At 36.0% G+C, this 23,446-nt stretch overlaps 1 protein-coding gene across 1 annotated transcript; it reads left to right on the forward strand.

Annotated features, from left to right (window-relative positions):
- The first annotated feature begins 975 nt into the window (after positions 1–975).
- Positions 976–22,711, forward strand: itga2.2 (integrin, alpha 2 (CD49B, alpha 2 subunit of VLA-2 receptor), tandem duplicate 2). Its single transcript, XM_032578992.1, has 30 exons — positions 976–1,104; positions 3,128–3,251; positions 5,615–5,715; positions 5,895–5,986; positions 7,142–7,256; positions 8,381–8,508; positions 8,584–8,732; positions 9,400–9,550; positions 10,369–10,534; positions 10,685–10,761; positions 11,051–11,189; positions 12,283–12,428; positions 12,543–12,686; positions 12,792–12,995; positions 14,122–14,252; positions 14,328–14,491; positions 15,195–15,346; positions 15,446–15,556; positions 15,662–15,747; positions 17,982–18,120; positions 18,325–18,408; positions 18,499–18,575; positions 18,678–18,761; positions 18,844–18,946; positions 19,028–19,138; positions 19,260–19,367; positions 19,800–19,913; positions 20,007–20,096; positions 20,306–20,422; positions 21,718–22,711. The coding sequence occupies exons 1-30, from the start codon at positions 1,050–1,052 to the stop codon at positions 21,805–21,807; spliced, it is 3,552 nt and encodes a 1,183-aa protein (XP_032434883.1). The 5' UTR covers positions 976–1,049; the 3' UTR covers positions 21,808–22,711.
- Positions 22,712–23,446: the final 735 nt, after the last annotated feature.

Genomic DNA, 23,446 nt, shown 5'->3' on the forward strand with positions numbered 1-23,446 from the left:
TAATTATGTGTGAAGTCTGCAAAGAATTTATTACAAATGATGTTAAAACTGTTGCCAAAGAGTTATCTATAAATCTAATCTCATCTATCTAATCTAAGTTGCTAACACACAAGCCACTGGTATGTTATACAACATGCTGTGCTGACTGTGTCTGTTGAGCAACAAGTCCAGTTAGAGTTCTTTCCAAATTATTATTTTGAACTGGCACCACTAATTGAGAGTTAAATTTCACAGCCCCAGCTTTAGTTTAATGAAAGGTCTTACGTCAGTTGTTTTTCCAGCAAGAGGGAATAACTGTTGGTCTTTCTCACAGCATGTCACTCTACGTCATTGCATATGTTACTTAAATGGCTGTTTAACGTCCTATTATAGAGCTACTGCTATCTCACACCTGAAGCTGAACCAGAACTGATATCTGCAACATGACCATGACCCCCCAAAAATACCAATATAATCACAAAGAACTGACTAACACAGTAATAAATGGAAAGTTCTGGTGAAAATTAAAACCCAGATCTTTATCTCACTGAGAGCTGTGACACGTAACAGATTCTGTACAAGAAACCCCTTTAAACATACTTCAAAATTACGAGTGAGGCAGATAAAAAATAATAATTTAAAAAAAAAATATCAGGAAGCAGGGCATCAATCAAGTAATTCTTGATCAAGTTCCCATGCTGACAGACTGGTAAAAGGCTGTAAGATACAAGAAGTGTTAAGATCAATTTACCATACCAAACAAAAAGGGGAATAAAACAATATAGTTGTAACAGTGTAAACACATTGCAATAATTTACAACACACACTTAAATAATGAATAAGACAATGTTAAACATTATTGTTTAATTCACCTGTAACTTCCCACTCTGCTCCTTAATGCTGGATGAGTAACCTTCTCCTCAGAACTAACTATTGCGAAGTTTGTGTCTGCAGGTCAGAAAAAAGGCTCGAGTCCTTATAAGGGAAACATATCCGGCTCGTCACCGCTGTGGAGCCGAGCCTTTGACCCGCTCCGAGGCATTGTTTGATCACCATACCCACACGAAGCAATGATAAGAATGGATCACGTCTGGAGGAAAATCTTCTTTGCTATAATAGTTATCTGTAAGTATAAATTATGTTTTTTTTCTTCGACATTAAACTTTTTACTTTTTAAGCATCGCATTGTCGAGGTCCCATAATTTGCATGGGATTACAAGAAGTAAGTTAGTTTTTTTTATCGTTTTCTAAGGATTTGAGTTTTAATTATTATAAAATTGATGGCAGTCTTTTTTTTTTTTTTTTTTTGTCTAAGAGACGTTGTTCGCATCGGATGAACGTCAGTGTAAAATTCATTAACAGATTATGAATGTCTTATTTCAGCTTCTAATGTGTTGGTCAACTTGTGATCCGCGTGGCGAAAATTTCCACTATTTCTGTTTTTCGCAAGTACTACTGCTTCATAAATCGTAGACATGCCGCCAGGTACTGTCCTCCGCTATGAGCACATTGTTTCTAATGCTCAAATAAAATAAAAAGGCTCATTAATAAGTATTGGAGTCTGCGTAATGAATGTGGCTGGTGTGCGCTGCAGGTAAAAACAGGCGTGGCAGGACAGGGCTGCTGCTTGTGAAGGTTTTCTCGAGTTCAATATCCACATTCCTGGTCCTGGTGATTGCAGAGGGAAGCGCAGCTCTGCCTGTTTAGGCTTGTGACACTGATAAAACAGGAGAACTCAACCTGCTTCCACCTGAGGGTGTTAGGAGCCTTTGTTGATTATGATTCTGAGAAGCATTTCATTAAAATAATAACCTCCATGTGCTGCTGTTTTTCCTATGTTCTTGCTCCCTTGAGTCAGACTTTGCAGGTGTTGGTTATTTCTTTGTTACTGTGCAAGATTGACCCACTCTGGTGGTTTTACATGGCAACTCTCTTATGAGAGCAAAATTCAGGAAGCAATCTCTAACAATATATAGTCATAATCATGGGTTGGCATGATTATGACAAGATCTATCTATCTATATATATATAACTGGTCCCTCTCCACCTAGAAACATTTTTAAAAATGCATGTTTCCCAGCATGCAACATGGGCTTCTTTTTCAACAAGTGTCTTGTTTTATATATATATATATATATATATATATATATATATATATATATATATATATATATATATATATATATATATATATACAGTATATATATATGGCAAAATTATTTAAAACCTGTTATCTGTGTATTTATTTGCATTTTTTTGATAGGCCAATACAAATTCCTGAATAGTTGCAAAGACAAAAAAAAGTATTTTTTAAAATAATATTTATTTATTTATTGCACTTGGCCGGTCCAGCTCAGCTTTTGCACAAATCTTTTTTAGGATATTACTGCTTTCCAGAGCTGCCCATTCTCAGTCAGATGGCTGGACAGGGCTACTCTAACACATATAAATGCTTTGACCCAAACCTGCTATTGTAGCTGTCTGTGTGTTTTGGTACACACCCTGCTGCGAGGTGAACGTCTCAATCACAAGTCTTTTGCAGGTTTTAATTGCTTTTCTTCTAGGATTGTACTATATTTAGCTTCATCCAGCTTCGTCCCAGCTTTGATAAAGCTTTGAAGAAAAACCCAGCATCATGCTGCACATCAACTATGCGCAGCATGATGCTGAGTTGATATTCATTGTACATTTTCCACCATGTACACAGCCCAAAAAATGTAAACTTTGGTCTCACCTAACCAGAGCTCCTTATTCTACGTGATTGCTGTTTTCCCTGCATGGCTTGTAGCAAATTTTAAATGAAACTTTTAGCTTTTCTTCAACATCAACCTTATTCTTGCTATTTTTCCATGTAGGGTAGATTTGTGAAGGACAAAACCAATAGATGTCATGTTGACAGATTTTACTTCTTGAGCTGTGAATATCTGCACTGCATCTTATTCGCAGATAGTAAAGATGTTAAGTGCAAATGCCTCCCATTTGTTACACAAATTCCCTCACCTGTGTAATAAAATGCACTAATGTTTGTGGTTGTAGTGTGACAAAATGTGCAAAAAAATTTAAGGGCTATGGGTAATTTTGCAAGGCATTGTAAGAACTGCAAGAGTCTCAGAAGTCTTAATGGAGCCTTCTCTGTTTCTTCTACCAGCTGACAAGATAAGCCAATTGCAGACCTTCAATGTTGGCACCGCAGATGCTAGGATTTTCCTTGGCCCAGCTTCTGATGAATTTGGTTACACTGTCCAACAAGCACCAAACTATCAGGACAAATGGTAGGAATGTGATAATTTACTTATAAACTCTGATTTTTAAGTGATCATGTCCAAAAGGGTTTAAGAGCTTTCTCGTATAATTTCATTAATGTGATCAAGACAGTAAAACAGAGGAAAAATATGATGACACTTATATATACGCAGAACGATCAGTATTGATGAACTTAAACATCTTCATCCCTGCTTCATGTCAGGGATAGTTTCTCTCAGTTTGGAAATGAAAGCCTGTTGCTGCCTGCAGAATGATTCACACATGGTTTTTGGTTGTCTTTCAAAATTGCAAACAAGTCTTGACACTTTTGATCATCATCAGTTTTATTCACTTCAGCCACTTTTATTTTTTTTGTGATACCAAAGTTTGACCTCATTAGTCATTTTTTCACTTGATCTTACAAGTTTTTATTTATTTTACAACGCCCTACACAATTATTGCCTTGCTTTTGAAAAATAATTATGAAAAGAATTATGAAATGTCTTCAAAAAAGTACATTCCTTAATGCATTTATCGCTGTGACGAATGCAGTTCTCCATCAGTGAGCTGAAAGATGTTTTTTTTTCCTCCTTAATCATTCTTACTCTGAACTACCACAGTATAACAAAACAATAGAAATGGTTTGAATAGAACTGGTGAAACTGAGTCAGGTTGTAGGCTGCCTTGATCACACACACCTTCTCAACTCAGTCAACAAAGATTTTCATTTGATTTCTGTGGTATGTGTTTTGCCACTTTGAATATACACTGTCCATTTCAAATACCAATTTTATGCACTTTATTTTGAGATTTTATAATATTATTACTTTCCTCATGATGGCATGTCTTTTGTAAAGATCACCAGATAAACACTCAGAGATCATGACTGAGTTCTTCCACCATTAGACCACAGAGTGTGTGTTAGGTTTGAAAATTAATTTCTTTAGCCTTGTGTGCAACCCTATTTTCACAAGGTCTTGTTCTTTTGCTCTGTGGTTGATTGACACTTTCCACACAAAAACACATGAACAAGACAGAACTTTTCTCGTGAACAGTAGAATGGCTGGACATTTCCATGGTATTTACACTGGCATATTATATATTTAACAGATAAATGTGGTACCGTGAGTCATCTGGGTATTGTACGTATGTGTGCAGTTCCATGATTATTTTCGTGATATTGTCACTAAATGCTAAATGTTGTTAATTCTCCCACGGCACACAAAAGCCGTGGGAGAATATGTACATGAATTGCTCTCTTCTTGCAATTCATGTTGTAATATACCACATTTGGCTAACATTTAGTTAAACAGTAATAAAACTTCTTCTTCTAGGCCAGATTGACACTCCCGGTCTGTACAGTCAGTCACGCTCATAGAGTAATTTAATGTCTGGAGGACTTCCTTATTGTGTAACTCAAGGAAAACCAGTGCCTCTGATCATAGTTTCTGACTGTAAGTCTCCCTATGACACACCAGTATACGTAATGTTTCCTGTCATCAAGTTTTAAAGAGTCACTTTTTACAGTATTTGATATTTATTTGGTTTCAGATATGGTGAAGTTACGTTATCATAAGACAGAAGTTTATATTTGCAACTTAAAGTTCAAGCCTCTGTTTTTGATTCAAACTTGCACCAACTTATTTCTTTATCTCAGAGAATTAAAAGTAAGGAAATTACAAATTTACTGTCAGCAGTAAAGTTCTGCTGACAGTAAATCAGCAGAACTTCTTAGTAAAAAGACGTCTTAGTAAAAAGAACTTACTGAGACGTTAAATCTCTCTGCCAAATGTTTCTTCATTCTTATTTTGTTCTGCTCTGGATGCATGGTGTGGATTGCACGGAAGCATCCAAGCACTGCCATGACCTCCTGCAGATGCATGCAGTTTGTACCTCTCTCTGAGTCATGTTGCAGTGCTCCAAGTTCAAAAGTGATTGAAGAACTAGAGAAAAATATTTCCTAATTGAGAACTCCAGGTCCTGACAGGATCGAGGCACTCCCTAAACCTTTAAGAGCATCCAACTATCCTGGAGGAATCTTGTTCAGAATTCAGTTTCTAAATCAACAAGTGACATGTTTTTTAAAGGACAGTAGCACATGCAAAATGTGTACTGGCAATTTTTAAGGTGAGCATCTGGCTTGCATGTAGTTTCAAAATTAAACACATACATAAATTTTGGTTTAACCATACTTAGCATGTGCTTTTATCTTAAAATTGCATGATGGTTGGACCCCTTCTGATCGCAAATTGACACATTTTTTTGCTTGCCTTGTAAGCTTGTATTTTTATTTTGTTTTTATTAAAACATATTCCCATTTTCAAGTAAGAATGAATTCATAATAGTTCATTATTATTGGAGGTTTAGTGATTAATAATCCTGTTTTCTTCAGGCTCCTAGTTGGTGCTCCTTGGAGTGACAACAGGAAGGGAGATGTTTACAAGTGTCCAGTCCAGGGATCCAGTAACAGATGTGAAAAGCTCAACCTTCAAAGTAAACTTCAGGGTTTTGTTTAACTTTCACCCTCTCCACTGTACTCAAAAAATGCCTAATGAAATCTACAAAGCTTTCTCTTTGAATTTTTCTTCTTAAGAAATGTAAGAATCATATTAACAAAGCAATTCATGCAACATATTCCTAATTTGCCTTTTTTATGTCCCCCCCCCTCACAGATTCTGTTACAATTCCCGATGTTATAAATGTCAACGCCAACATGTCTCTGGGTTTGACTCTTGCTCCCAACCATACAGGCCATGATTTTTTGGTAAGTTTTTCTGTTGTTGTTGCACATCTATTGTGCATTGCACAGTGCACTGTTCAGCTCATCCTTTTAAAAATTGGGAAAAGCATGTCACAACTTTGAAGATGCCAAAAAAGAAAGGCAGTTTCTATTCTATTCTATTCTATTCTATTCTATTCTATTCTATTCTATTCTATTCTATTCTATTCTATCAATATGATCAGTGTTTATGGGAAAATTGAGACATTTAAATACAGGCCAATCCTCTTTTGCAGCCTGGAAGAAATAGGCTGCAAAATATTTGAGATTGCAATTTCAACAGGACAATGATCCTAAACAAAAGTCCAGAGCGATAATGTTATGCTCTAAAAACTGATTAGTTTACATATTCTCTGTCTAATCTGCCTAAGCTTGAGCTATTTTGCATATACAGTACCACAAATAGTTGCAGCGAACAATGGTCAAACAACATATTGACTCAGGGGAGCTGAATACAAATGAATGGCACATTTTGTTGTTTTGTTTGTAGAAATTGAACTCAAAACTCTCATTTTTAAAAAAATGTTTGCTGTTGTAAATATTCAAAATGGAAAGAAATTCATGGGAAACTTTCTTTTAAATGACGCTACCAAACCAACATACCAATCAACAGGAAAAAGAAACAGATGCATATATGGATATAGAAATATTGCACACCCACAACCAGGGTACAGGAAGTGGTATCTAGCTTAAATAGCAGTATCAGTATTTCTTCCCACCAGTCATGGCTTGGTGCTGGTACAATATAGTGTACAAACATTTCAAGTCAACACAGAATGACAGCAGTTATAACAATGAACATTCCTATAATTTGATTCAAATAAACACCTCTTTCCATTGTCTTAGGTCATAAATTCAAAGCCTTTTAGTGGTTCCATACTTAAATAGACAAATATTTCCAAGCTGTTGCTATAATTTACTTTTATTGTAGGCTGTTGTGATTGTATAGTGCTTTGTTTTTGTGTTTTTCTGTGTTTCTGTGAAGCAATACAACTGTAAAAAATGTGCTATATAAATAAACTTTTATTTAATTACATAACTTTAGTCACTGCATCCTTCTGGAACCTTTTGGCTGCTGTGAAAGCCAAGTAAAGGTATTAATCAGGTCTCTTATTTTTTCTTCTGTCATCCCTGCTGCAGATGTGTGGTCCTCTTTGGGGACAGCAGTGTGGCGATCAGAACTTTTATCCAGGAATTTGCTCGAAACTCAACCCCCTCTTTCAGCCTCAACCTGCCTTTTCTCCTGCCATTCAGAGTAAGCAGTATTTTTCCCTGTATTCACTTTATTACAATCTGTCTCTTGTTTCTCAAAACTCTCAGTCACATCAGATACTGAACCCAACAGTTTATTTTATGAATGCATTAGAGGAAACGTTTAAAGAAAAGACTTTGCGTGAATTTTAAGCTTTGATATTATAAGCTATTTTCTCATGCTTCAGTCCTGAACTTAGAGTTTAGCTTAAGTTAGCTTAGCTCTGAAAAGAGGCTAGTTCCTTTTCAGAGCAAAAGTCATTCAAGTCCTCATCATTGATAACCTCTACCATCTGTCCTTCCTTGGTGATGTAAGATAGTTAAAGTCAAATTTCTTTGTACTTCAGTTTTGGTTTCAACCACTTCTAAAAGCAGCCCAAGCACTTAAAAAAATCTTCCATTCACTTTTTTGGTAAAAAAAAAAAAAGTTAACTTTTTTTGGTAAAAAGTTAATATTTTTGGTGTCTGGAAATTTGCTGTAAAAAAATCTCCTGATTGTTAAGCAACATTTTACGGGCACTGCGTTGTTACCTAGCAACCCTAGCCAAGTCCAACTCTTTTACCTAGCAACCCAAGCAGAACTTTAGCACATTTTGGTAGCTGATTTTACCACTATGTACCATGGCTGCTGGCGAAGACAATTGTTGTGTTGTTGAATCACTATAGTGATTGCAATCTTTTTGGTTGTGCAGGAGGTTGTGCTTTTCAAAGATGTAAGGTTCTATAGTTGCACATCTGTTTGCAGCCGTTTTCATGTATCAGTGTAAACGTTGGGTTGGGGGTCATGGCCAGCTGCCGTTTATTTGGATTTAAAGTGACATGAAGCTCGAAAACAGCTAATCCTGAAAGGAGCTTAAAATAGACAGAACTGACCAGACTAAAATGTCATTATCTATGACTATGTGTAAAAATAGAATGAACATGTGTTGTATAGTTCATAGATCTATCTTAACCAGTTCAAGGAAACTTGATAGGTAATTTTTATAGGCAAAATACCATCAAACAAATATTGCTTTTGTCAGTTGAAAAAACCTAAACCAGTGGCTCAGTAAAAGTTAAAGACAGTTTTTTTAGAGTGTTGTTTCTTTTTTTAATGATGCATTAACCAGCCTTCCCTGTAATCTACAGCATGTTCAGGATTGATGGACATTGTGATTGTTTTGGACGGCTCAAACAGCATTTATCCATGGCAACCAATGACGGAGTTCCTGCGCAAATTGATACCTTCTTTAGATATCGGACCTCAAAGTACACAGGTGACTCTTGAGCAATTGAGTTACAACAATGCTTGAATGCTCTTTTTAGTGTATTTTTTTTTTATCTCACAATAGATGAGCGTCATTCAGTATAGTGATGGCCAAAAGGTTGAATTCAAACTGAATCGTTACACAGACAAGAGCCAGATGCTTAATGCAGCATCCAAAATCACACAGATGTATGGTACTTCTACCAATACCTTCGACGCAATCACATTTGCCAGGTTGGTTTGATAGTAAACACAGTTTTTCTTTTAAAATACATGCAGAGTCTGATTTTTTTTTACTTCTTAACTTAGTGGCTTGGTCATTTCTTCCTTTCTTCTTTTCTTAAGGTTTATTTTTGGTAAAACTTTATTTGATAGGTTGTGCATAAGACTGACATGTCACTGTCATAAACATGACATAACATCTGTCATGAACATGTAGGAGTCTTTATGAATGTCTATGACTGTTGTCATGAAGTATCATTTGGAAAATTATGACAGTTTTAATGCAAAGTTGCTTTAAAAGTTGCATTAAAAGTCCACTTACAGTAAAAACTTTGCATTAAAAGTGTCATTATTTACCAAATAATTAAAGTTGGCAATTTTAATGGACTTTTAATGCAACTTTTAAAGCAACTTTGCATTGAAAGTGTCTTTATTTACCTCATGACACCTCATGACAACAGTCGTAAACATTCATAAAGACTCCTTCATGTTCATAATAGGTGTTATGCCATGTCAGTCTTATGCACACCCCGTCACATAAAGAGTTACTGTTATTTTTCATTATGTTGTTTTTTAATTGTAAAGTGTCTTGGCATCACGTAGTGAATTGGAGCTATACAAATGGTTGAATTGAATTATCTTACTGTAAAAACGTCTTTTGTTTGTAACCTTACTTCAGTAAGGAAGCTTTTTCTGCAAGCAACGGTGGCCGACCTGAAGCTGCTAAAGTCATGGTGGTTGTTACTGATGGGGAGTCGCACGATAGCTACAAAAGAGACAGCGTCATCGCTGAGTGTGACAAGCGAGGCATCATTCGATTTGGTATTGCGGTATGTGATTAATTATGATGTACTCTAAATATTGAGTAGGTTAAAATCTCAAACAGACAAACATCAGATGACGCTTTGAAACAAGACAAATAAGAAGCCTGGAATGCGTTCAGTGGCTTCAAAATTATTGACTTCCCTGGTAGGCGTGTCACAATAACAAATTTTGCTAGATGATAAATTTTTCCAGAAATTATTGCAATAAATTATAATATTGCTGTTTTGAGACCATTTCAAGTAATATAATGGTAGTGGAATAATGCATTCTCAAAAATGAATAATCTTTATATTCTAATAAACATTTAACACTGGCGCTGTAAAACATTTCAAATATTCCAAATGAATAAATAAAACAGCAAATAAAATTAATTACTTAGTCTCCGTAAACAAAATTGTTTGTCAAAAAAAGGGCTAATTTAGACCAAAACACCAGACTGAAGATTTTTGTCATCCAATTTTTAGTAAAAATAGAAAAACAATAAATCATGCAAATAGAAATGTTAGGTTTTTTTTAACTTATCATCTGATTAATTGATTTATTGCTTATTGTGACAGGCCTACTCCCTGGTAAATTTGTGTAAAAAGTCTTTAAAAAATTATTGTTTGCAGAATAATGTCACGCCGAAGAAAATTTGACTACACTTGTTCAGTTTGTAAAAATACCAGAATTGATATGTTTTTTTGTTTGTTTTACAAATCCTAAAAAAATAATCTCCCTGTTGAAAGGTGAACCTTGGACCTTTGCATTGATTATTGTTGTTTCGCTCTGATTAATTTTATATCAATATGTATAAGTTGGGCATTTCCTTTTTGCTCCTCAGGTGTTGGGTTACTACATCAGAAACAACATAGATACAAAAAATCTCATCCAGGAAATCAAATCCATTGCCAGTGAACCCACAGAGAAGTACTTCTTCAATGTGTCAGAAGAAGCAGTCCTTTCCACCATCGCTGCGACTTTAGGAAAACGCATCTTCAGCATAGAGGGTGCATATTATTTCTATTTTGTTTTTCTGTTGATGTACATGTTCTGTAGGGGACAATCGCAGAGATGAGAAGTGGAAAGTGCACATTTCATTGCTACTGTTGAGCAGCCATCCTGTTTTTAACTTCTCTATTGTGCTCTGTTTGCCTAAGGTACTGGAAAAGGGGCAGATAGCTTCCAGATGGAGATGTCCCAGGTCGGATTCAGTGCATACTACTCCAAGCAGCAGGTACAGAAATAATACAATTGTAGAAGAAATATACATTAAGTAATTATTGGTGGATGTGTCTACATTTGGTCCTTTCTACTTGTTAAAAGGAGAATTAATGTGGCCACAGAGTCTCAGTATCTTTGTTAGAGAACCGCCACAGCTTTAAAAACCATTTTCCTTCAGTGTTACTTTTTTTTTCATTCCAGTTAAATTAGTCACATTTTATTTGGAAACTCTGTGTTGGTAAATTAATGAGCCACAATGTGTTGATGTTTATGACATTTTACTGGTTCCATTGTGCTTTTAGGATATGATGATGCTGGGAGCAGTGGGAGCATACGCCTGGAGTGGGACTGTTGTCCATCAGAAAGGATCAGTAGCAACTATTTTCCCTTTCTCCGCCTTTGAGGGAACGCTTCAAGAGAGAAATCACAGCTCACTGCTGGGTATGCTTTTGAGATTTTTATTATCACATTCTCCAAATTGTGAATATTTGCTGTACCATATCATGGTGTTACTCCTCTTCAGTCTTCATATTTAACAGATGTTGTATTGGATGACTGAATGGAAAATGAATCTAAATTTTTCTAGTACCCACATAAATGTTGTTCAAGATTAGGAGATAAGTTTCATTTGAATGTGAGATTTCAACAAATGTTCACTGGAGTATTGTGAATCATGTTATTTCTCTGTCATACAAATAATCATCTACAACATGAAATAAGCAATATTTGTCAGAAAAGTCAGACTTTTAGATTTTTTTTCATAGAACATTTTTAATACAAATAGAGAAAAAAAAACAACTTGGAAAAGATAGAACAAGAACTAGTGTTGCATACTCGCCCTGAAAAGGTAACTTGCTTCCTCAATCTAAAAATGACAACCAGTCTTGCTAAATACTCACTTCAAAGGAAGTGCTTTTGTAAAAGTAGCATCAACAATGTTTGTCAGACATTTTAAGTTTAACTTAAAAACTGCTTTCTGCAGGAAATATGTTTTATATAAAAACTAAAATAAACACAGTCTTTCTGAACATGAAACAAATACTTGTTTTAAAAAAAAACACTTACTGGTTTTGCACAGAAATCCAGGTTTGATGTTTGGGTGGTGGAGGACCACCTGCATTGGTGGTCCTTCGCTCTACCTAGTGGTACTTTCTCTTTCTGTACCACACTGCGACTGACAATGTTTCTTTAAATTTAACTTATTGTTTTTTAAAGCTAAACAAAACTTTGTCACCTGCATAGAGTGCACAGCAAACCTTCACATTGTCATACATAGCTGGCACAAATTCAAAATATTGATGGTATCGTAAAACAAGCATCTCTTTCCTCCTTCCATTGCTGTTTACATTTGGGTTGCTGGCAGATTGGTATGTTTTACATGTAAGTTGCCCTCATGCTGAAAACATGACTTGTGCATGTGCAACACAAAGTAAAACAAGAAAAAACAAACATACAAAATAAAGGAAAATTTAAAAATAGTAACACACAATCAGTCACTTGGATAAATATATCTTTTTCTTGTTCTCCTGGGCAGGTTATGCTCTCACCACGCTGACTGATGGGTCCACAGAATATTTTGTAGCTGGAGCTCCTCGCTCCAACCATTCCGGACAAGTCATCATTTACACTGTGAACCCCCAGAAACAACCTGTTGTTGTGGATACAGAAAGAGGGAAACAGGTATGGAGATTAGATGATGTATTCACCTAGTTAATTCTGTGGAAAATGTGCACTTTCATCTGCAACCGGATCAGATTTACAATGTGATGGATAAGCAGCCGGAACTTGTTGCAGATTGGGTCATACTTTGGGAGCGTCCTGTGCTCACTGGATGTAGACGATGATAAAGTGACAGATTTCCTTCTGGTTGGAGCTCCCATGTACATGAATGAGGTGAAGAAAGAACAAGGCAGAGTCTACTTATTCTCTGTCACCAAGGTAAAAATGATTAAAAAGAAACATCTTTAATTTTTAGCATTTTTAACTCCAGAGTCTTATCCTCTGTGCATAAGCCTCACACTTTGTTTGCCTCTTCTTCTGAAGGGAATACTGAATGAGCAGGGATTCCTCAACGGTCCTTCTGGAAATGAAAATGCTCGTTTTGGAATGGCTATCTCTGTCATTCCTGACCTCGACCTCAACGGATTCAGTGATGTTGTGGTTGGAGCCCCCATGGAGGACAAGGGAAAGGGTGTGATTTACATCTACAATGGCTACAACAAGGGTCTAAAAAAAGACTTCTCACAGGTACAACATACAACTTTTGTGTTTTTGTGTTTTTATTCATATATCTTTGGAGCTGAAATTATTTATGTGTTAAACTAGTAAGCTTTGTTAACTATTGTAATGTGCATGAAAAAATACTCTCTTAATATGTCCAAAATCCATCTGAATGATGCTTTTATTTACTTCACATTTACTGACTTCTATCAAAGCAAGGTGATTTTTGTATTCACAGAATAATAATGTATTCCACTAAAGATTTGTTTTAGAAAAATCAATGAGAAATGATAAATAATGCAACCAAACAACAACTCAACAAACAGACTAAGACTGATTTACCAGTAATTTCAATAAAATAAAGGAAGACACAAAGATAAACATGAACATACTAACACTAATTAAACCTTTCTCTACTACTCGGAGAGGTACGTTTCAGGAATGTGAAGCCAAATGTTTTTCCAAAAAGTAATTAAAGGTTAATACATATCAAGAGTCTACCTATTTTTCAAAAGCTTATAGAAAAGGGGAAGAGGCTTAATTTTGGGTTGTAATCAGTGAATCATGGTTTTTATAAAGCATTTCTCACATAGTTAGAAATGCACAAAAAGTCCTTGGTATTGGTTAGTATCTAATCCCTAACAGTAATCTGAGAGCGAAGGACTGGAAGAAAAAAAGAAGAATCAAATTCACATTCTGAGCCAGTTTTTTATCCAACAGTTTCAAACACCTGAAGCTCCAGGAATAGAGCCTGGAAGACTGCCTTCATGTGAGACCAGGTTGTTTAGTTTCCACAACCAACCTGTGTTTCTGCTCTGATTGGTCCATCAACTCCAGCTCTTTCATGGTTGGATGGACAGTCAGATTACTCTGAAACTCTCTAGCCACTGTTCCTCCCATTGGATTGAGACGCAACTCTTTAGGCCAGAATTAAGTCAGTGTGTATTCATTTAGATTTTTATGACTGAAAAAATGAACTGTCAAAAATTAATGTGGCATGATAAAGTGCACCTGGCCATTTCCAAGAGAACTTTGACTTTCTGTACCACACAGTAACTCAGTATTATCGTGTGTCTATTTGGAAATAATTTCAAGCCTATTTTGACCAGAGATATGACTATTGTTGGACTTAACTGTATTTACTGTTTCACAGAGAATCCCAGGCTCCAAGCTAAATCCTCAACTTCAATTTTTTGGAAGATCTTTAGACAGCAATAAAGACCTGAATGGTGATACCATTCCTGACATCTCCATTGGTGCTTATGGATCCGTTGTCCAGCTGTGGTGAGCTCCAGAAAAAAATTGTGTGGGAACACTGTGAATGTGGGAACATGCAACTGATATTACTTTTGATTTCAGGTCCAGAGGAGTGGCAGTTGTTACAGCTAAAGCCTCCTTCAAACCTGATAAAATCAGCATTTTAAACAAAGACTGTGACATTAGTGGACGCAAGCTCTCTTGCTTCAATGTGAACATCTGTTTTAGTGCTTCATTCAGACCCACAAATCCTGTAGGACCCATAGGTAAGCTAGATTCCTCAGAGTAACTTTAATGAATAGATTTGATTTCTTTATGTGAAACACATAAAGAAGAATGAAATTGCTGTATCTTCACCAGACTTACACTACTTTTTTGCACAGTCAGTTTTATTTATGAGCTTATCTTTAGCTTTTTTGTTTCATTAAAATGTGTCTATTTCTGTTACTAAAACTATATGGGTACCCAAAGTACAGTATGTTTCAATAGATTCAAAGTAAGCTGAAAAGAAATAGATCCCACATACAGGAACCAGATTTGGAAAACTAATGTAGTTAGGATAGAAATGTTTAGATTAAAAAAGCAATAAAATGGCATAATGAAGAAGTGAGGATGTGCTGAAGGTGGAGTTTCAGAAAGAGTAAGAACTTTTTAAAGAGATTGTCTGGGTTTTCCAAACTAGCCATAGTTTCAAAGCATTTTTATTGATTTATTGATTGAAATCAAATCACAAATGTATTTGATTTGACGGATGGATGGGTGTATGTATGGGTCAAAGTCTAAAGTGTGTAAATAATAAAGAAATAATTTATTCCAGCTTCATTTTTTTCTTTTCAAAAGTAGCTGTTTATAGTTTAAGTAATTCTCAGAAACATCTGTCCCAAAATGTCTACGTATTGGAGGGGTTCAATATTTGAATCTCAAATATTGTTTTCCACTTTTTTGTTGATTTTGTTTCTTTAATTTCAGATTTATCCTACACATTGACTCTGGATGCTGACCTGAAGGGTTCACGGGTAACTTCAAGAGGACTATTTGTAGTAAACAATGAACGATACCTGAAGGAGAAGATAAAAATATCCTCCACATCCCTATGTGTAGATCGCAGGGTTTATGTTCAGGTAAGTGTTCACTGAAATCTTTTTGAGAATAATTTGCCTCTCTTGGTCTATTTCTGGAGATGTAGACTTGTGTTGCTCTTTTTTTAATACATCAAACAGGAAACACCAGACTTAGTAAATTCCCTCAGCCTGAAAGTAGAAGTTGAGCAAGAAAATCCAGACGTCAACCCTGTCCTTGACAGCTTTTCTCCAAAAGCCTTTGAATTCTTTGTAAGTAAGAAGATTTAAAACTTGTTTAAGTGATAATAAATTAGTTTGCTAATTAAAACTGTAGCACAGCACCCAGCTGAATTTATTGGTCCTTCACTGTTTCAGATCCCTTTTACTAAAGACTGTGGGTCAGATGAATTGTGTATTAACGATCTGGAGCTGAATGTGAAGGTGGACAGGCAGGGGTCCAGGTAAGAATGACAGCTTACTTCAGTCCTGTATAGTACAGCACACTTGATTTAACAGTCCCCAGTTAAATTTTTACTGCTCTCTTTGGCTAGAGGTGTGCAGAGATCCTCCATCTCTCAGACCTATTTAGATTCTACTAACAAAGTGAGTTATATCTCCAACTGATTAGCATCAAAATAAGACCCGATGAGGGTCTACGTAATAATTAAAAGATTTTTTTTTGTGAAGATTAATGTGTAATTGTTCCCTGCTACATCATGATTGTCCTGCAGCAGATGCAGTCAGTCAAAGTGCTGACTATAATGATGAGTCATGGGTTCAAACATTGTGTTGACATATTCCTTTGGTACAAATTGAAGCATCTCTTTTAATAACAGCCTTAAATCCCTGTAATTTTTTACCAGAACAACAATTGTAAACCAGTTATTATATGACAAGAAGCCTTGTCATATAATACAGACGGACAGCGGCCTCTATGCTTACTGGCAGCCCTGGTAAAGATGTGGAAAAGGGCTTAAAATATGTTTCTATAGTATAAAACACATAAAACACACTACAGGTAAACTGAAGTGTTTCAGCAGGATAATGTTTCAAACTGCCTGGTCAAAGCAGCACAGAAAAAGGTCAGCAGATGGAAAATCAAGCTTCCTGAGTCTGTAGACCTAAAGTCTGTTAAGTATTTGGAGGGTGAGCTCCTAGTATTTAGTGCCAATTTTGACTAAGGCATTTTAATTTAATTATTTCAAATAGGCCTGTTGCGATAAACGGTAAATCAATTAATCGTACGATAAATTAAAACTATCGACGTCATTTTAATTATCGGCATTATCGTCTCTTCCGGCCTTTTTCTCTTTCTGTTGATGACACCGAATGAAAAAAGGCTCAACTCCGGTGCTCTCCATTGACCCTCCCATCCTCATTTTACTTAGTGTAAAGCCCAGCGCACACGAGCTGTCGGCCGATTGTCGGCCCATTTTCAAACCCTGACAGACCACACATGAGCCGACAGAAATCCTAGGTATAACGGTTCGATCGGGTTCGTTCCTGCCGTGTGGTTTCCAACAATGGCCACAAAATAATGGCTACAAGTTCAGTTAACTAATTTTAAAACCAGGCATTAATCAATGCTTTACTACAATCTACCTGCAATGCATGTGGCTAGTGTCAGCGTAAAGTCCTGACCGAATGAAAATCATTATAACCTATTTATGTCACGTTAACGAAGAACAGCTGAAAAGTTACCGGGTTTATCAACTGCGGTAGCAATTTCACTCCAACTCCTCCCCTTGTCATTTCTATATTCTTTGTATGTTGAATAAACATTAATGTTGTTTCCACGTATCATTTCCGATGTCCGCTGGACTTCGGGTTGCGCCGTGTCAGCTGTTTGGGATTCCCCGACGTAATTTCCCCTCAGAAAGCACGGAGGAGAATCCGCGCTTTCTGATTGGCTACCTGTCACATTCAACAGGTGGAGTTAAAGCTCCCAGTCTGGGAAACCCCTGATTTAGATCGGAGCGGCAACGACGATCTACCGTAACACACCACACAATCTTAGAAAGACCAACGTTTTAAGATTGTTGTAAGGGGAAAAATAGCAGCAAAAAATCATGTAGTGTGAACTATTGCATCAGGTAGTCAATGTGCCCATCTTCTCTATTTAGATCTAATTATTACTGAAGGGCAACATAATACACAGACTTCATAATCTTTTGGTTGAATGCAGTATTTATTTCCACTTTGGCTTTATGTTGTTTAGTTGTTTTTTTTCAAGTGAGTTTTTTGTTAATGGAGACTGAGAATCCATTTTATTTTTGTTTTTGGTTGTTTTGTTTATTTTGTTTATCAGCTCAAGTGTTAAGTGTTCTTTTGAAAATAAAGTGTATCTATCTTTGGCAGGAAATCGCATGCATTATTACGTCATTTACATTAAATCAGTGTAAAAAGGTCTTCAAACAATATTATCGTTTATCGCAATAATTTTTGAGACAATTAATCGTTGAGCAAAATTTGCTATCGTGACAGGCCTAATTTCAAATAAAAGCAACAGTTTCAGATAGAGCTTACCACAGCTTTTAAGAGCTTTTTTGGCTTCTCTGTTTGTTCTGAATGTGTGGGGTATGCTCAGTTCCTATAACTTATATTCAACTATCGTCACAAAATAAAAGAAAAAACTGTGCTTTTCCATTTTTTTGCATTCAGATTCAATAAAGTTTTCTGTGCGCTCCTTTTACAGCTCAAGTCCAGTTCTGTTCAGCGCCAACAAGCGGGAACTGAAATTCAAAGTTGTTGTGAAGAATAAAAATGAGAATTCATACAACACACAGGTCTCTGCCACGTTCTCCAACAACCTCTTCTACTCCTCTGCCACTGCTGTGAGTATTTTATGTTTCTGTGTATTTGAGTTTATTCACAAATGATTGGCTATTTTATGTCATGTTTGTATTGTTATGAGCAAATCAAATAAAATCTGCTTTGCATTCACTGAAATACTACTGAGTTTACAAGTTTTCAAAGTCAATGGTAATAAAACACGTAGCTACAAATGTTATTGTCTGGTGTGTACTTTGTATTTGCAGACAGATGAAGTCAAATGCACATCAACACTAAAAAATACAGTCACCTGTCAGGTGGGATATGCAGTATTAAAGAAAGACCAAGAGGTAAGTATAAATACTGTTTTCTGAGCTGGATTTGGTTTCATTATTAATTTCTCAAACAGCTATGATTCACACCCTGTTATTTCATTACAGGTTAACTTTGAGATCACATTTGATTACAGTTTTGATTCTCAGGAAAACCAAGCCGTTGTGAAATTTGAGGCCAGAAGGTACAAAGACGTGGAAATCCTTTTAATTCCACTTTGACTTTCTTTAAATGAACATTCATGAGATAATAATGAGACGAGTGATTGATATGATATGATTTGCAGTGATGGAAAAGAGGAAAATCCTGCCGACAATACTGTGCAAATATCCATTCCTGTGCAATTTGACACAGGAGTTGTGTTGTCCACGTGAGTCTGTATTTTTTTTCTCTCAGTTTATCAGTAATATAAAATTAAATGAAATATGTTAAATACTTTTCCTGTTTCACAGGGAGTCAAATATCAACTTTTATGTGGCAGACTCAACCAATCAAGTGGTAACCACGGTGAAAACTCTGAATGACATAGGACCGGAGTTTACCTTTACAGTGAAGGTGCATTTAGCAAATCCACCTTATGCAGTATTATTGTCTCATTTTATTACTTTTAATTACTAAAGCAAAATGTGTTCAAAGGTCTCAACAGGTATATTCCCTCTCAGCCTCCTTTTTCTCACTATAAGTCTGCCAGTGAAAACAAAAGGTGAAAATCCACTCCTGTATTTAACCAGCGTGGAGCCACAAGCTGTGAGTGCTCCTATTCTGCAATAATGAAAATACCACCACATGCATATTTTTTTGCCAATATAATTTACAGTAAACGGGGTGTGATAATTGCAGTATTGATGGTCATGTTCTCCATATACAGGGAGAATCTATCAGCTGTTTCACCAGCCTAAATAATCCTCCACATATTGGTGAACAAATTCAGACGGTTTCATTCAAAGAGGAGAATCTCAAAGGTACAAAGACACTGGTAAGTTGGCGACTCTCTTTGTTCAATGTTTATCTTGTTTTAATGGTGTGGTTATGGTATTTCCAGTTGTATGTTCACATTAAAGTATCAAATCCTAAATCTGTCTTTTTATTGAGCACATGGTAGCAAACACAATGCTTGCAGCTTTAAATGCGACTGTATGAGATCTGTCAGCTTATTGAAACTACATATTACTCCACTGTAAAAATTATTTCCAGGACACACATTTTGTACCATTCATGACCTATTTCGAATTATATGATTTTTAGAACAAAATAATAATACAAAAACAATGGAGTAGTTTAGTCCAGTCTTATTATTTAACCACTAGGACTGAAATTACAAAATAAATATGTTTAATTTTATCTGTTTTGTTTCTCCTTTTTGTTGTTGCTGTAATCGTTTTATTGTTGTTTGTTTTTAACCTGATAGGACTGTACAAGTGCAAAATGTGAGAAGATAGAATGCATCCTTAAAGACACTGAAATAAAGAGTGACTATCTGGTAAAGGTTAAAACAAGAATCTGGAATGGCACATTTATTACGGTAAATTTCTACCTTATATGTCTTCAGATTTTTTTATGTTACTGATAATTGAAATCATACTAATATCTTAAATCCACAATTTTCCTGTACTAGGCTTCATATCAGAGCATAAATCTGATTTCCAGCCTGGATGTGAAGACCTCCAAACCGGATCTTCTCATTGTCCAACACAAGCATCTGGATGTAAGTTCACATTAAGATGTTTCTGTTTGTATCTAACACCTCATGTGAATCTACGTAATTGAAATTTTACTCATGCAGAATGGGTTTATTTAGGCATTTTCTATTTGTGGCAACTGTACATCAAAGAAAACATAAGTTAAAAGTTCATTTGTCCAAACTCTTTTGAGACAGATCTTACAGTGACTTTGCCAAAACCTCTTTGTGTCCAGGTGGTTTTGCCTGTCAGCAAACCTGGAGAGAAAGCTGATGTTCCAGTTGGTGTGATAGTTGGTAGCGCCATAGGTGGCCTGGTGCTGCTGGCTCTGGTTGTTGGTCTGCTGTATAAGGTAAAGAGTTCATTACAAATTATGGAAAATACTGAAGATGTTCACTGGGAACGTGTTTTTTATGGTTGATGGCAGAAGCAACTAAATAGGAAATAGGAGTAAATTAGAGTAAACTACATGTACTGTTTCTTTAAAAAAATAAAGCTTATTTCTATTCATTGTATGATGCATATGTATGCATAGTAATTTAAAATAACTATTTGAAAACTGGCATTCTACTGAAGCATCCCAAAATCCTGAAAAGGTTTTGCCGTTTTCTTTCTATTTAACTATAAAGGACCTTCACCAATCTATTAAAGCATTCTCAAGCAGGGGTGGAAATTAGCACCCTCCACTGGCCAAATGCAGGTAAAAGTATGAAGTGGCTTGTAAATTGGAGCAACTACTGTCTTCCGCCACTGTGGTGGGTTGACAACTTGATCAGAAAAAAAAAATTGCATTCAGTTTGAATTTCTGTCCAGGGGAGGACTGACCTTCTGGGATACAGACTGATGTACATAATGTCCATATCTGGTGGCACTACACTGTCATAATTTAACAAAAGAATATATTAAATTAAATTTTTATGGACCGCGACAGCCCATTGGTTGATTTTATTGACGGACATTGAGCTTATCCAATGAAATGAAATCCCTCAGTCCTCCCTGGCCCGCCCCTCCCCTCTAAGTTAATAAATAAAGTCATTTCAACTAACCGGAGTCCGAGAAAATGAGTGGATTCGAGACGGGGCGGGTCAGAAAAACTACGACAAAAGCATTAAAATTCGCATAAGCCCATTCAGGAAAATGTGTCAAATTAACTGATATGTTAATTACTACACTAACTTTGAGGAGATTCAGAAGCGGACAAGGAGAGGGAATTCAGGGGCCTTATTATCGTTGGAGGAGGGTGATGAGACAGACGTGACCAGGACAGATTGAGGAAGAGTTCAGATTAGCTGCTGCTGCCCGATAAGAAGGAGTGAAAATGTTCATAAAGAAAAAGTTTCATGCAGGCAGGAAGGCAGGTGTGTGTGAGGAGGAAGCTAACACTAAGCTCCAGATAGTTAGAAAAACTCTGGAGTAACACAAGAATGATTATGGCCCATGGAATTAATAATGAACACGTTCTGAGATATTTTAGTAATAATTGTTAATTTCAATAGAAAACATAATAAGTAAGGGGAAACAAATAAAAAAGTTAGAAAACAGCTAATTAGGGGTCGTTTAAAACCTTTGCACAGCACTGGATGCTGGAACTGCATTTTTCTTGGATTAACATTAGCACAAAATAACCTCCATGTTTTTACTCTCTAGTTTGGATTTTTCAAAAGAAAGTACCAGCAGCTTCAGAAGGAGGATGATGAGGACAGACAGGTCCATGCACATGATGATGAAGTTTTGTGAAGAGGAACCCCTTCAGCCATCTCTCTGTCTGTAAAGCTCCAGTGTTGGTATTGGCACATCTGTAGCGCAAACTGATCAGAACGTATTCACTGGAAACTGGGCACTTTAAGGAAACAGTTGCTTGTAAGTTTGTGGATGAATGAGATTAAGTTCTTTAGCTCTTTTACAGGGGATTATTGTTGTGCTTTGCTTTGTGAATTGTAGAGATTTGTGACAAATGTGCACTGTTTGTTTATCTTCAGAAATAATATTTTTTTTTAGGTTATGAATGGACTTTACAATTAGATGCAGAATTGTCATCTGTAATTTTACACTGTAACTGGATCCTGGATGATTTCTGGGGAGGGAATTGTTTGTTTTGTTTACCTATTTTGCTTTAAGCAGTTTGTGCCACAAACTGACTTGGGGATTAAATTTTGCATCCGACTCTCAGGGCTACTTTTATATTAAAAGTACTAATATTAATGGTCTAAAAATAAGATAGAAAAAAGAATAAAATCCTGTAGGTGGTAATTTACAACACCCTCTTTATTCATTGGAACTCCTTGATATAGATGTTGAAAAAGGCCTTCAAATAAATTCATCTAATTGCAGTTGAATCATCAGCTGGACAAAACTGCTGCCATTTCCTCAGATTGGAGATTCATCCTCCTGACAGTTTGGTGGTTAGTTTATCACACTTCCTGTTGTTTTTATCTGCTTAATCAGTGCCCTGATAATGTGGTTAAGTTTAGGTAAATAGCCATTTTCTTTCTGCTATTTTCTGACTTCCGAGGATCAGCTTGTATGGCATGTCCTCTCATATTTTCCGTTTGGAAGAGTAAGAGAATAAAGCTGTGCCACATCATATTTGTACCCCAGGGAATCAGGTAATCATTGAGAACTAATAAAGGCAAAAAAATTATTTCCTGCCATAGATTCAATTTGGTCTCAAATGAACAGTTGGTTTTTCAAACCATTTCAGCTTCAGATTCAGCTGCTGCAATAAAACATGGATTTATTTTAGGAACTTAAATATGGAGCGTATTGTATGTTATTGCTGTGTTTAATTTAGTTCTTTTTTTTCTGTATGTATTGTAAGAACTAAAGTTATGATTTTACAGAGTTTTTTTATTATGTGGAGTTGGAACTTGATACACTGCTGTTGATTATATTTGTGGTACTTGATTTTTATCATTAGAGGCATCATTTATTAGTCATTTGTTGATGAAATCTCACCGTAGTTTTCAGTTAAATTATTAAATTTACAGATTATTTATCAGGGGTCTCAAACTCCAGTCCTCGAGGGCCGCAGTCCAGCAACTTTTAGATGTGCCTTTGCTGCACCACACCTGAATAGAATAATTAGGTCATCAAGGCTCGGAGAACTGATCTACACAAGGAGGAGATAATTAAGCCATTTCATTCCAGTGTTTTGTACCTGTGGCACATCTAAAAACTGTAGGTCTGCGGCCCTCGAGGACTGGAGTTTGAGACCCCTGATTTAGATAGTCAAATAATATGTAAATAAATGCAATGCTAATATTGAGTTCTTTCATTGCCAACAATGTGGTTATTCAAATTTAACACATCCAAATGTTACAATACATTGGTCTATATCAACTTCATCCCGTGTTAAACTCTTCTACATGCATATTTT

The sequence above is a fragment of the Xiphophorus hellerii genome, chromosome 12, assembly GCF_003331165.1.
Source record: "Xiphophorus hellerii strain 12219 chromosome 12, Xiphophorus_hellerii-4.1, whole genome shotgun sequence".
Taxonomy (NCBI): domain Eukaryota; kingdom Metazoa; phylum Chordata; class Actinopteri; order Cyprinodontiformes; family Poeciliidae; genus Xiphophorus; species Xiphophorus hellerii.

What these genes read in the sequence shown, in the direction of transcription:
- itga2.2 (XM_032578992.1), top strand. Translation starts at nt 1,050, where the DNA reads ATGATAAGAATGGATCACGTCTGGAGGAAAATCTTCTTTGCTATAATA. An exon ending in GGATCCGTTGTCCAGCTGTG is followed by an intron (nt 14,253 to 14,327) that starts GTGAGCTCCAGA and finishes TTTTGATTTCAG; the next exon opens with GTCCAGAGGAGTGGCAGTTG. An exon ending in GGAATGGCACATTTATTACG is followed by an intron (nt 19,914 to 20,006) that starts GTAAATTTCTAC and finishes TTCCTGTACTAG; the next exon opens with GCTTCATATCAGAGCATAAA.